We start from the raw sequence: 12,477 nt of genomic DNA on the forward strand, positions 1-12,477 counted from the left end.
TAGGTCCTTAGGTCTCTTTCTCCATTTCTTGGTCATTGGTTGATTCAACCATTCAGCTAACACCTATCGAGTTCCTACTCTTTACTGGACACTGAAGATAGAGGTAAAAAGCACAACCATGCAATTATGGAGCTCAGGAATTAACTTGGTTATATCTAGGAGTTAAGGAGTTTTCTGGACGTTGATTGTTTTTCCTTCCTCCCTTTCAGAAAAGAAAGTGAAGAAGTCCGACTGTGGAGAATGGCAGTGGAGTGTGTGTGTGCCCACCAGCGGGGACTGTGGGCTGGGCACCCGGGAGGGCACCCGGACCGGAGCTGAGTGTAAACAAACCATGAAGACCCAGAGATGTAAGATCCCCTGCAACTGGAAAAAGCAATTTGGAGGTAAATCCCACCCCTTCTGTCCTATTGATTCAATCTTCCACCCTGAGATAATTCTGTCATTCTTGCATCAAGCATCTTTTTGAGGTTGACTCTATTTATTATTTTAACAAGTTTATTTTATCAGATGCAAAATAACCAAGCATCTTGCCTAACCCCAGGTCCCTCATTTTCAGTTCTACCAGAATTTGGGGCCAGACAGTTTTTGTGTCCTGGAGGGAGGTCTGTCCTGTGCATTGTAGGATATTTAACTGCAAATCTGACTTCTACCCACTAGTTTCTTGTGGCACTCCCCACCTCACCAAATGCAACAACTGAAAATATCTCCAGATATTGCTGCATGTTTCCTTTCGGTGGGCATCTCAGAATAGTCCCTGACTGAGGCCACTATCTTACCAAAATGGACAGAAAATATGCCCTTGATCCCTCCTAGCAGTGTTCTCTTCCCTTCTTCTATTTCTAGATTCCTTTGATCTCCCCTTCCTCTCTTCTTACTTATTCTCCTCCTCCTCCAGATCTCTTTCTGTTACTTCCAGGCCCTCTCTCTCTTTTGTTCCCTCCCCACTCTCCACACTGTTTCATAGATTTACTTACCAGATCCAGCAGGGCTGCTATGAGCCACTTTTCACAGATTTTCTCTCACTGACTATTGCCAGTTTCATGCTGACCTCATCTCCTTATTTGAGAAGGAATCTTTCACACTTCCAACTTTAAACCCACCATTGAACACCCAAATTGCCTGTTTTTTCACATTCTAGATTCTTTGTCTTTCTCAGCTATAGTGGGACACAACGCCCCAAATATTCTCACTGGTTTACAGAAATGTGCTTTGGCCTATTGATCAATGGAGAAGGATAATGAATATACACACTATATCTTTTTCATTCTCTATAACCTTTGGGGTTATAGCTTTTTATGAATGGAGGTAAATTCTATAAAGGCATGGTGAAATTCAGATACATTTGATCTTAAATTGTATATGGGTACCCTAAAGGACTACACGCAAAATGTCTTAAAAAGTGTGTCTTAAAGGTCTTATGCCTAGAATATATAAAGAGCTCTCAAAACTAACAATCCAATTAGAAAGTGGGCAAAAGACATGAACAAACATTTTACTGAAGAGGATATATAGGTGGCAAATAAACACCTGAAAAGATGTTCAACAGCTTTTCTCCATTAGGAAAATAAAAATGAAAACCAAAGAGACATCACTATATACTACACACCTATCAGAATGGCTAAAATTAGAAATAACATCAATTGCTAGCGAGGATGCAGAGAAACTAGATCACTCATACATTGGTGATGGGAAGACAGAATAGTAGAGCCACACTGGAAAAGAGTATGGCAGTTTTTCACAAAACTGAACTTGTGTTTACCATACAATGCAGTGGTTTCACTCTTAGGCATTTATCCTAGAGAAATGGAAATTTATGATCTTATAAAAACCTATACATGAATGTATAAGCAGCTTTAGTGGTTACCAAAAGTTGGGAATGACCCAGATATCTTTCAACTGGTGAATGGTTAAACAAACTGGGGTACATCCATACCATGGAGGATTCCTCGACAATGAAAGGAACAGACTATTGATTAATACAACTTGGATGGACCTTCAGGAAATTTTGCTGAGCAAAACAAGCCAGTCTCAAAAGATTACATACTGTATGATTCCGTTTATATAACATTCGTAAAATGACACAATTACAGAGGTGGAGAACAGATTAGTAATTGCCAAGGGTTAAGGAGGTGGGAAAGGAAGACGGAAGCTAAGTTGACTGTAAAAGGATAACCCAAGGGACCCTTGTGTTAGAAGTTGTTTGAATACTAACGGTGGGGATACTCACTCTTACCTACACATGTGATAAAGTCGCAGAGGACTAAATGTGCACACGTACATATACACAAATCAGTGCAGGTGAAACTGGGGACACCTAAATAACGTCTACGGACTGTGTCCACGTCAATTTCCTGGTGGTGCTATTGGACTATAGCTATGCAGGATATCACCACTGAGGGAAACTGGGTGCAGGGTATATGGGATCTCTCTGTATTATTTCTTGTATGTGAACCTACAATTACCTCACTACAAAAAGTTAACAAAAGTGTCTATTTTCATGGTACTCCAAGAGGAACTCACAGATTTCTGTTTGGTCCTACTCTGCCTCTAGCGGAGTGCAAATACCAGTTCCAGGCCTGGGGAGAATGTGACCTGAACACGGCCTTGAAGACCAGAACTGGAAGCCTGAAGCGAGCCCTCCACAACGCCGACTGTCAGAAGACAGTCACCATCTCCAAGCCCTGTGGCAAACTGACTAAGCCCAAACCTCAAGGTAGGTTCCTGCCTTTGAACCATAATTTTAATCTGAGTGGATTGAGGGACTCAGGCAGGATCTTCAGATGTGCAAACTCAAATTTTCCAGAAGGAAATCTTGGGTGAATTACCTTTAGAAAGGGATTGAAAAAAGCTCATATATTGAGCATAACACACGTACTTTTCAGCAGGCAGTTGATGAATTCAAGTTGAAGTCCTCTGCGCAGCTGGGGGGACAGGAACAGTCTCCGTGCACAGATAAACAACTTAGCAAAACAGGCCAATTAAGACAGCTGCATGGTGACCATATATTTCAAGCCCTAAATCAGGACTACATCCTGACAAGTATGGACAAACTTAGAAAGATCAAGAGGCTGAAAATTAAAAATCAAGCCTCTCCTAGATTATCAACATATATAGTTTTCATGAAATCAGTTAAATTATTTTATATTTTTCCTTTTTCTCCAACATAACTTGATAGGTTCTGTATTTCTAATATTTTTTTCAGAACCTTTATATTTGTTTAGTTAGATTAGCTTACCAACTACATTTATCATGGAATTTCAGAATTACGTAGAGCTATCTTTCTATCCATTCCCAGAAAGTCAGACTCTGCTCTCATGCTGGAGAAAGTAAACCAAACCAAATATCACGGCCATGGTTTCATACAAATAGAATCCCAGCTGAGGGAAGACAAAGAGGTGTTAAACTCTTTCATTTCATTGTTGTATGGGCTGAGTTATTTCCCCCAAAATTCAAATGTTGAAGTCCTAACCCACAGCACCTCAGAATGTGACTGTATGTGGAGATACAGCCTTTAAAGAGGAGATTAGAGTTAAATGAAGTCATATGGGTGGGCCTATTCCAATATGACTGGCATATAAGAAGAGGAGATTAGGACACAGACGGACACACGAGGAAGACCATGGGAAGACACAGGGAGAAGACAGCCATCTACAAGCCAATGAGCAAGGCCTCAGAAGAAATCAGCCCTGCTGACATCTCAATTTTGGACTTCTAGCCTCCAGAACTGTGAGAAAATAAATTTTATTATTTAAGCCACGTACTCTTTGGTTCGGTGTACGGCAGCCCTAGCAAATGAATAATACAGTAGGCCTCAGTGAACTCTGCATTAAAATATCTCCTTGGCCTTTGCTCAGTTTTGATTCTAAAATGGACCTGAAAATTCATACTGGCTAGATTAATTATAAGGAGAAACTCAGAAAAATGAACATGAAATCCATAATAAATGAATATAAGAATATCCCCAGAAACTGGGGAGGATTGGCTGACTTGCCACTGATGGTCAGGAAGGACCCCTTTCACAGGCCCCACTCTTTTAGCCTCTGATGAGGTGGTCCATAGAGATGGTTATCTCCAACTTGAGGATGGCTAGAAGCAGGGTGGGCCTGCAGGTGCATGTCTAGGATTCAGGCTGCTCTTTCCAGAGCATGGAAGCCTCTGCCGGTTGTAGTGCGTATTTGGAAGGCATGACGTGGGGCTAGGGTCAGTGCACTGAGTTCGTGTGCCAACTGTACAAATGTCACTCATCTGGAGACAACTACACAGATCTAACGGAAATCAGTGGCTTTATCTATTCAGTGAGATAGTCCCCAAACTGGAAGAACTAACAGATACAGTTTTCAAAGTAATTGATTTTTAACCTACTCAGAGAACCAAAATCTTCAGCATAAATATAGAGTGGGAAAAGAAAAGGGATTGAAGATGTCTCTATGTTCCAGTCCAGTGGTTCTCAACCTGGGCTGCACACACAATTTTCTATGGGAACTTATAAAAGTTCCAGTACCCTAGTATAACCCAGACCAACTAAATCAGCATCAGTCGTTTTGAAAATTAAAATGTTCTTTAGGAGATTTCAGTATCAACTAAAATTGAGACTTACTGCTCTAGTGTGAAATTCATAGACACACACACACACACACACACACACACACACAAGCACACATGCCATCCTTGTTCTCTCCTGTGGTGAGAGAAACTGCAGCTTAATGGATGGGGAGGAAAAAAATGGGATCGTGATTAAGTAGGTGGTGGATGATGGTGGGGCTGGGTGAATATGGAGAATGTTGAAAAGTTTGGAATATATCGGACAAAATGGAAACGTGATTAAAAAAGATTCCTCAGGATATCTGATAAATACATTAAGTCAGGCTCCTTTTTAATTGGACTGGTGAATAGTTCACCTTTTTACATTTTCCCATTTAGTGATATGTAATGAAGGTTAAAAGTCTGATTCAGGCTTGAAAAATAGTGGTAAAAATATTTCAAGTGTGTAGACAGTCTGTAATTTTTTATGTCAAAAATTAAGGTAGATAATTAATTGAAAATGGAATTACCCTGAGGTCTGTATTTCACAACATTACCAGTTATGCATTTTGTAGGTCATTAAAATGTAATCTTCTTTTTGTGCATAGCATACCTTTGTTAAAACTAATCTTTTCCCTCTCAACAATGGAGGGTTCTATGAATCCTGTTTTGGCACCAGGAACTCTGCACAAAGAATAATCTTATCCTACGAGTTGAGCTAGGGAGACATGTCAGATAGAAGATTTTCTTAATGGGATTCACTCACACTTTCCATGACATATGTTTCCTGGTTTAAGTAAAATGTAACAAGTGGCATGTGTGGGTTTCTTATATATTTATACCATTTTTCTCAAGTAATCATGAATGGATATTATAGCTTTCCCTGTGTGAACTTCTGCACTTGAGATAGCTCCTTTATTTCTGATCAATGGAAAAACAAGTAATACGATGGAATCTCTATTATGATTAGTATTGCTCTGTTTCTAATCTCACGCCTTGCTTTAAGTGTTTTACATATATTATCTCATAAAAATTCCATATATCCTTGCAAGTAAATAGTGGTATGAAGGAAACTGAGGAACCCTGGTTAATTTATTCAATATTTGCCCAGGGTTACATCTCTAATAAATGACAGAGTCCACATTTGGTTGACTCTAAATTCATGTTCTCTTTTATACCCTGTGGATTTCTCACTTAATCTCATATGAGTATAAGGTAACCTCCATGAGTTTATTTTCCTCTGAAATAGGAGAAGGTGAGGTTTGTAAAGCCCAGTATGATGTGCAGGATGACGCCCAAATGGAAGAAGACAATTTCTAGAACATTATTTCTAAAACTGTTATGAAAGACATCTCCCAGAACATAAGTTTCAGGAGGATGGGGACCTGGTCTATTTTGTTCTCCACTGTATCCCTTTTGCTTAGAACATGGAGCAGCACATAGTTAAGTGCTGAATAAATATTTGTAAAATAAATAAATGCTAAAAGAGGAGAAAAAGTTTTTGTACACTAGATCCACCAAAGACTGGTGGAAGCTGTAGTAAAGAAGTCATTTAAGCAAATTTTTCTCAAAGTTATACAATAATGAATTAGTCTCTTCCTTTATTCAGGAAAGAATAAGTCATCAATGCTCTCTCCTATTTTAGCTCAGGACATGAAAAAGACAGAGGGAGGTAGGGGACTAATTTTGACTCAGGCACTGTCATAGGCACTCCTCGTCACTTATTTTATTTTATTTTATTTTATTTTTTTATTGGGGTATAGTTGTTTTACAATATTGTGTGAGTTTCTACTGTACAGCGAAGTGGAGTTCTCTGTGCTATACAGCGGGTTCTCATTAGTTATCTATTTTATACGTCTTAGCGCATACATGTCAATCCCAATCTCCCAATTCATCCCACCCCCCCCTTCCCCCCTTGGTGTCCATATGTTTGTTCTCTACATCTGTGTCTCTATTTCTTCCTTGCAAACCAGTTCATCTGTACCATTTTTCTAGATTCCACATATATGCATTAATATACGATATTTGTTTTTCTCTTTCTGACTTACTTCACTCTGTATGACAGTCTCTAGATCCATCCACGTCTCAGCAAATGACTCAATTTTGTTCCTTTTTACCTCATCATTTAATTTAACTTGAAGCTTAATTTAAGCTTCAAAGCAACACTACGTAGTGCATTTTATTTATCCTACTTTATATATAAGAAAACACAGGCTCAGAGAGGTTAAGCAACTTACCCGAGGTTTCACAGCTTGTAAGTGTTGAAACCAGGATTCAAATTCAAAGTCAGGCTGACTCAGAAGACCCACTGCCTTTTCAATCGCACCGTGCTGCCACTAGGTTTTACAAACTCATGAAACTCTGGTAGTATTAGATAAATCTCAATTCCTAGACTCATTACATGGTAGAGCTTCTGGGGACCTTGCCTGTGATTGATGGGACCCTCATGTAACAAATGAGGACAAAAAAAATCAGTGATTCATCCAAGTCCCCCTATTGTTGAGTAGCAGATTCAGTTCCAGGCTTTGTTCTCTTTTGACATCATTATTCTGCCTTTTTAAACCCCGTCACTGACCTTATAGCTAGAATGTACCTTTTTTTCCCACACACATCATTATCCTTCTCATGAAACACATCATCAGGTTCTGGGATTTTTTTGTCTGTTTTTTTTTTGTTTTATAAGACTCTTTTGCTTGGTTACTGGCCTCTTGTTTTGGGAAACGGTAGTGGATCAATACGCAAACTGCATGATTTTCAGTGTGAAAAACAAGCTCTTTAAATTTTAGAATGGAATATAAAGATGTTGGTAAGGCTGTGAAAACCCAGCATGAAACTGAGGAAAGATGAGAAAACATCCCCCTTGTGGGATAATCGTTGTGACTTGATTATTAACAAGGCTAAAAGATTAAAAGACTTGCTTGGGGAGAGGAGAGAACGGACGCATGGACACAGGGGGAGAGGGGGAGGGTGGGATGAACTGGGAGATTAGTTTTGACATAAATACACTACCATGTGTAAAATAGATAGCTAGTGGGAATCTGCGGTATAGCACAGGGAGTTCAGCTCAGTACTCTGTGATGACCTATATGGATGGGATGGTGGGGGGTGGGAATGGGAGGGAGGTCCAAGAGGGAGGGGAGATATGTATACATATAGCTGATTCATTTCATTGTACAGCAGAAACTAACACAACATTGTAAAACAATTATACTCGAATTAAAATAAAATAAAATAAAGTACTGGAAAAAAAAAAAGACGTGCTTGGGGAGAGGAGGTGCTTAATATCTAGAATTGCCATCTAAACTTTGGGGAATTACTAAATTACTAAATATCCCACTTGCTTTGGTTAAAAATTGTCTTAAAATTCATTACACTCCATTCTAACAGCATTACCTTTTCAGGTAAAGAAGTGGTCCTTCCTATGGCTGTGCCAATATTGTACAAACTCTATTCTCTAGCCTTGGTCCACAGTTTCAGTGATACCAGATATCAGGTTGGAAATCCTTATCTAAAGGTTCTCTTGTGTTGGAATCCCACTTAATCTGAAGAGAGATTTTAGTCATTCACTTCTAAATTATATACACAGAAGAAGGGAGACTATTGGTATTCTAATGTAGACATAAGAATTGAAAGATGCAAAATTGGAATGTAGCTTTCCTGGGGATGGGGACAGATTGCTCTAGGGAAGGTCATTGATTGACTGAAAGTTTATAACTGAAATTTGCTTAATTGCTGCCAGAATCTGGCAGGGAGAAATTGGTGAGCAATTGTGTGGGCTCTTGAGTTTTTAATTTCTTAGGAAAAGGGATTGAGAGTATTAATTAAAATTTTTCAGTAAGAAAATCCTGTATCTGTCAGAGTTCTTAGCCGCAGCAAGATCTATTCTAGCTAGTGAAGCAGAAAGGGGTTGATTGAAGAGTATTATATAGCTCACAGAATCTCTACAAGGGCCAGAGGATTTGAGTTGGATCCATCAATATTGCAGAGAAGGCAAGAGATTCAAGAGAAATGTCTAATCACACCATACGTGACTGATACAGCAGAGACCCTCTTGCTGAAATTACCCACTGCTCAGCACATATAATACTAAGAATTGGACACTGGAAACTTCACCTTCCCTGTACCCCTAAAACCAGACACTTCCACCTCCTTTCTTTCCAAAATGTCCAATATCCCCAAATTTGGCCTTATTTTCTACTTGTTCACTCCTCCCTCTAAGACTCATTTAAGAGTGCCTGCATGGTAGAAACTAGGTCACATATAAAATTCTGTTGCAAGAGGGTCTGGGAAATGTCTATAACTTTCCAAACTCTGCCTGTAAATGTGAGCAGAGAAGCTGAAAGGGATTTGAATCGCTCTTTAGTGAGTGATCCTTCAGGGAGTATGTGTTGGAGTACATCATCAGACCTACCCCTGTCAGGCTAGAAGAGGCATTGATGACATTTCTGGGAGAGAAAGCTGCCCGGAGTAATCATATTGGACCAGTTGAGTACCCAACTGTAGAGAGAGTTAGGTCTTTCCTTCTTGGAACCACCAGTCATTCTTTGTTGAGTCATTTCAGTCTTTGCAGTTTGAAAATAATGCACAGGAATAATTGAGCTGTGGCCAGTCTGGGCTGACAGCCCTATATCAAAGATCAGAGCAGAGAACCCTTCGGAGGGCAAATAACTGTTCTCCAAGCCACAAGTGTTTCTCAGTGGTCCCCTTGGAGGATGGACTCCCTGTAGAATTAGAAGATGGCCGAGCTGAATGGGACTGCCAGGATGGGCCCTTCTGTGGGGAAGCTGTGGTCCTCCAGGCAGCCCTGCCTGTGGGAGCAGGTGCAGCCCAGGGGAGTGGGCTGCTGGTAGCTATCACCAGAGTGCAGAGTCAAAGATGAGGCCAAGGTGGGGGCTTGTGTGGAAGGCACCTAGATGAACTGAGATTTTCCTAGGTGCCACAAGTGATATAGCCTAATGATCATCTTGGATCGTTCTAGAACCTTGAGTTATCATTGACCTGGAAATTATTAGTTGCTTTATAAACAAGATACATAAATATTGTGAAGTATTGTGAAACTCCTTTTGATACAGACAGGCCAGCTTGGCACATATCTGCTTCCAAGTTTGCGTGACAGAAGGGTATTCACAACTGGCTTCTGGGGTGGGCAGAGGGAGGAGCACACGGGTGGACGTCGGTGTCACGGGTGGTCCAGGCAGCGGTGTTAATCCCTCTTGCTGTCCTGTCCACCAGTTCACGCTTTGCTGGCGCCAAGTCCTTGTTAAACTTCCCTGCTCTCGATAACCCTAATTCCTTTTATTTCTTCCCAGCTATTTCTGAAAGTTTTGCCATGTCGCTGCTCTCTCTTTTTGGATGACTTCCTAGCCCTCTCAGGTTTGGCAATTCATCTTGAAAGATCAAAAGGACAGCAGCCATTTAAGTGTGAGATTCAGCTGTGTGCAGGACACAACGTTTAGCAACTGATCATTAAATGGGAAAGGGGGTCAGTAAAGTGATATTCCCAGCATTCTCGATTCTCTCCCGCTAAGTAGATTCTTTTGTTAGTTCTTTTAAAGATAAAAGATGCTCCCCAACATTTCTTTCTATTTTCTGGGCTCTGACATCCCTTGGGAATGAGCATGCAACCCTCTGTGGATGAGCTTTGCTAGGCTGAGAGACTTTTAACTGTGTTGAGAGAGGTGAATGCACAGAATCCCACTGTAGGCCAGCCTGGAATGGGCTCCCTCCCCTCTGAGACCCCTGATGGGGTTGACGGCTGCTGCCCTTGCATTTGACCAGGAAGAGGCAGCCTGGGGCATCTTATGGGGCTTTTGTTCTTTTTGATCAGAGGGAAACACTCTTATGCAGTTTGGCCTCAAGGTTTTCATTTCTGTTTTAGTCTGCTTGTGGAAATCTTTGAATGTCTATTTTATTTCCCATCCATGATACTGTTCTTGAAGTGAGAAAATCTAATTCTGCAACTTTCTTATTAGAATATCTGTTTTGTCTTCTGTAAACTAAATTCTTCAATGAATATCTCATAGCACTATTGTAAAGATGAAGTAATTTATGTAAAAATGCCTGATAAATGTGCAGTATTTTTCAGACTGTTTCCTTCCTTCCAAATGGATTTCTTGAGGTGGGCGTTTCCCTCAGCACATTTTCAGGCAAAAGAATTATGGTGATTACACCGATAGTAATTATAGTTAATATTTCATGAGAGCCTAGTAGGTTTTGATTATAGTTGGGTACATTGCTTATACATTGTGTCATTGAATATTCCCCAAAACTCTGTGAAATAGTTACTATGATCATCCCCAATTTTATGTATAAGGAAACTATGGCTTAGAGAAGTGGGATGCCTAGCGAAAGGTGATACAGCTAATAGGCAGAGGAGCCAGGATTTAAATACAAGGCAGCCTGACTCTAGATCTCCTGCATTATGTACAGCTCCTACCCCTGTATCTATTCAACATGGGCATCTCAGTGTCTTATCTAAGAAAGGTAATGAATTTCAGACCCACTTATTCTTCCTAAAATCCCTCTTTCATCATCACTTCCACCAGCAACAGAATCAGATCCTGGCTCATCAGCAGGACGTGATCATCCAGTTTGGCTCTTGCCGGATCCTTGTTCCTGGCATTGCCCGTATACTCTGCCTCAGCCACATCGAACTCCCAGAGATGGCCGAACGGGCCGTGAACTCTTATATGTCCATTTCTCGGCACCCGTGGTTGCAGAAACCTAGAACTTGTTCTCCTTCTTCTATACTTCATACATTTCATTCTGTAAAACCCAGCTCGTTCACTGAGCGAGTATTTATGGAGTGGGTTCTATAGGCTAGAGTTAGCACCAGGGATAAATCAATGACCTACATGGACCTATAGCGCAATAGGAAGAACAGGAGGATAGATCCCCATGCACTGCTCAGAGTACAAAGGCTGTGAAGGAGAGCAGCGTGCTGTCCTTTGGCGTTGTTTCCAATCTATTCATTTATTTATAAGATCTATTAAGAGCCTACAGTGGTAAAGTTTGCATGTTAGGTGCTACTGATATTAAACAAGTTTCCTTCCCTCTTACTGCTATGTTCTAGTGGTGGTGGTGGGTAGATAATAGTGACCAAAATAAATAACTAGTAATTAAAATTAGAACTACATATTAGAGTAAGTGGTCTTAAAATCTAAAGAGCCAAGTGTCAGAGTGACCAAAAGGGAAGGGGGCTAAAGTAACTGGGGAAAGCTCCTTTGAGAGGTAACTTTTGAACTTGGACTTGAAGACATAGAGCAGCTAGCCATACTAATGTTCTAAATGAAACAAAGGGAAGTTCAAAGTCCTGAGGCCAAAAAGAGCTTGTTTTGTTCAAGGATTAGAAAAGAGATCAATATGAGAACTTGCCAGACCTCCCTTCCCTGCCTTTTCTCCAAGTGCTGGCTCCTCTGATAAGACATTCATCCCTGCCTCTGCCGTGAGTGCAGGCCTGCCTTGCCCCACCCTGAGCCTCTTGAGGTCGGGAGCCACAACCCCTTCGCCTTTGCAAGTTACTGCATCTCATGTCCCTAGTCCCTGAGAGGAGCTCAACATATAGTACCGACTTGATGAATGAATGATGTGCCCAACTAAACTGTCCTGGTCTGGCTCACTAGAGACATCATTCATTCATTGGCTGCCAAAAAATGTATAGAGAAATCACAGTTAAAGCACAGGACACTCACCTGGAAGAAGAGTCATCTGGGTGTTTTACTCCCATCCTTATGAAAGAATTTTTGTTTCTAATCGCTGGGACAGATGTGACGACTAGGAACTATAAATATTTGTAGAGATTACTTCACGCTGTGTGTCTGCTTCCATCTCCCTTGGTAAATTCCGTGCTCAGAGGCTCATTAGCTGTGCACACACAAAACAGCTATATAATAATTAGTATCAAGGAAGGCTGCATAATAGAACAATATTTGCACTAATTAGATACTGGGTTGAGAG

The 12,477-nt window shown here is 40.7% G+C and overlaps 1 protein-coding gene across 2 annotated transcripts in view; it reads left to right on the forward strand.

Annotated features, from left to right (window-relative positions):
- Positions 1-12,477, forward strand: part of PTN (pleiotrophin) — a 99,109-nt gene that overhangs the window by 74,779 nt on the left and 11,853 nt on the right. For both annotated transcript variants that reach the window (XM_007177099.2, XM_007177098.3), the window contains exons 3-4: positions 210-383; positions 2,552-2,713. In XM_007177099.2, the coding sequence (XP_007177161.1) occupies positions 210-383; positions 2,552-2,713 (336 nt within the window). The remainder of the gene's footprint in view (positions 1-209; positions 384-2,551; positions 2,714-12,477) is intronic.

This window comes from Balaenoptera acutorostrata, chromosome 7 (genome assembly GCF_949987535.1).
Source record: "Balaenoptera acutorostrata chromosome 7, mBalAcu1.1, whole genome shotgun sequence".
In the NCBI taxonomy this organism is placed as follows: domain Eukaryota; kingdom Metazoa; phylum Chordata; class Mammalia; order Artiodactyla; family Balaenopteridae; genus Balaenoptera; species Balaenoptera acutorostrata.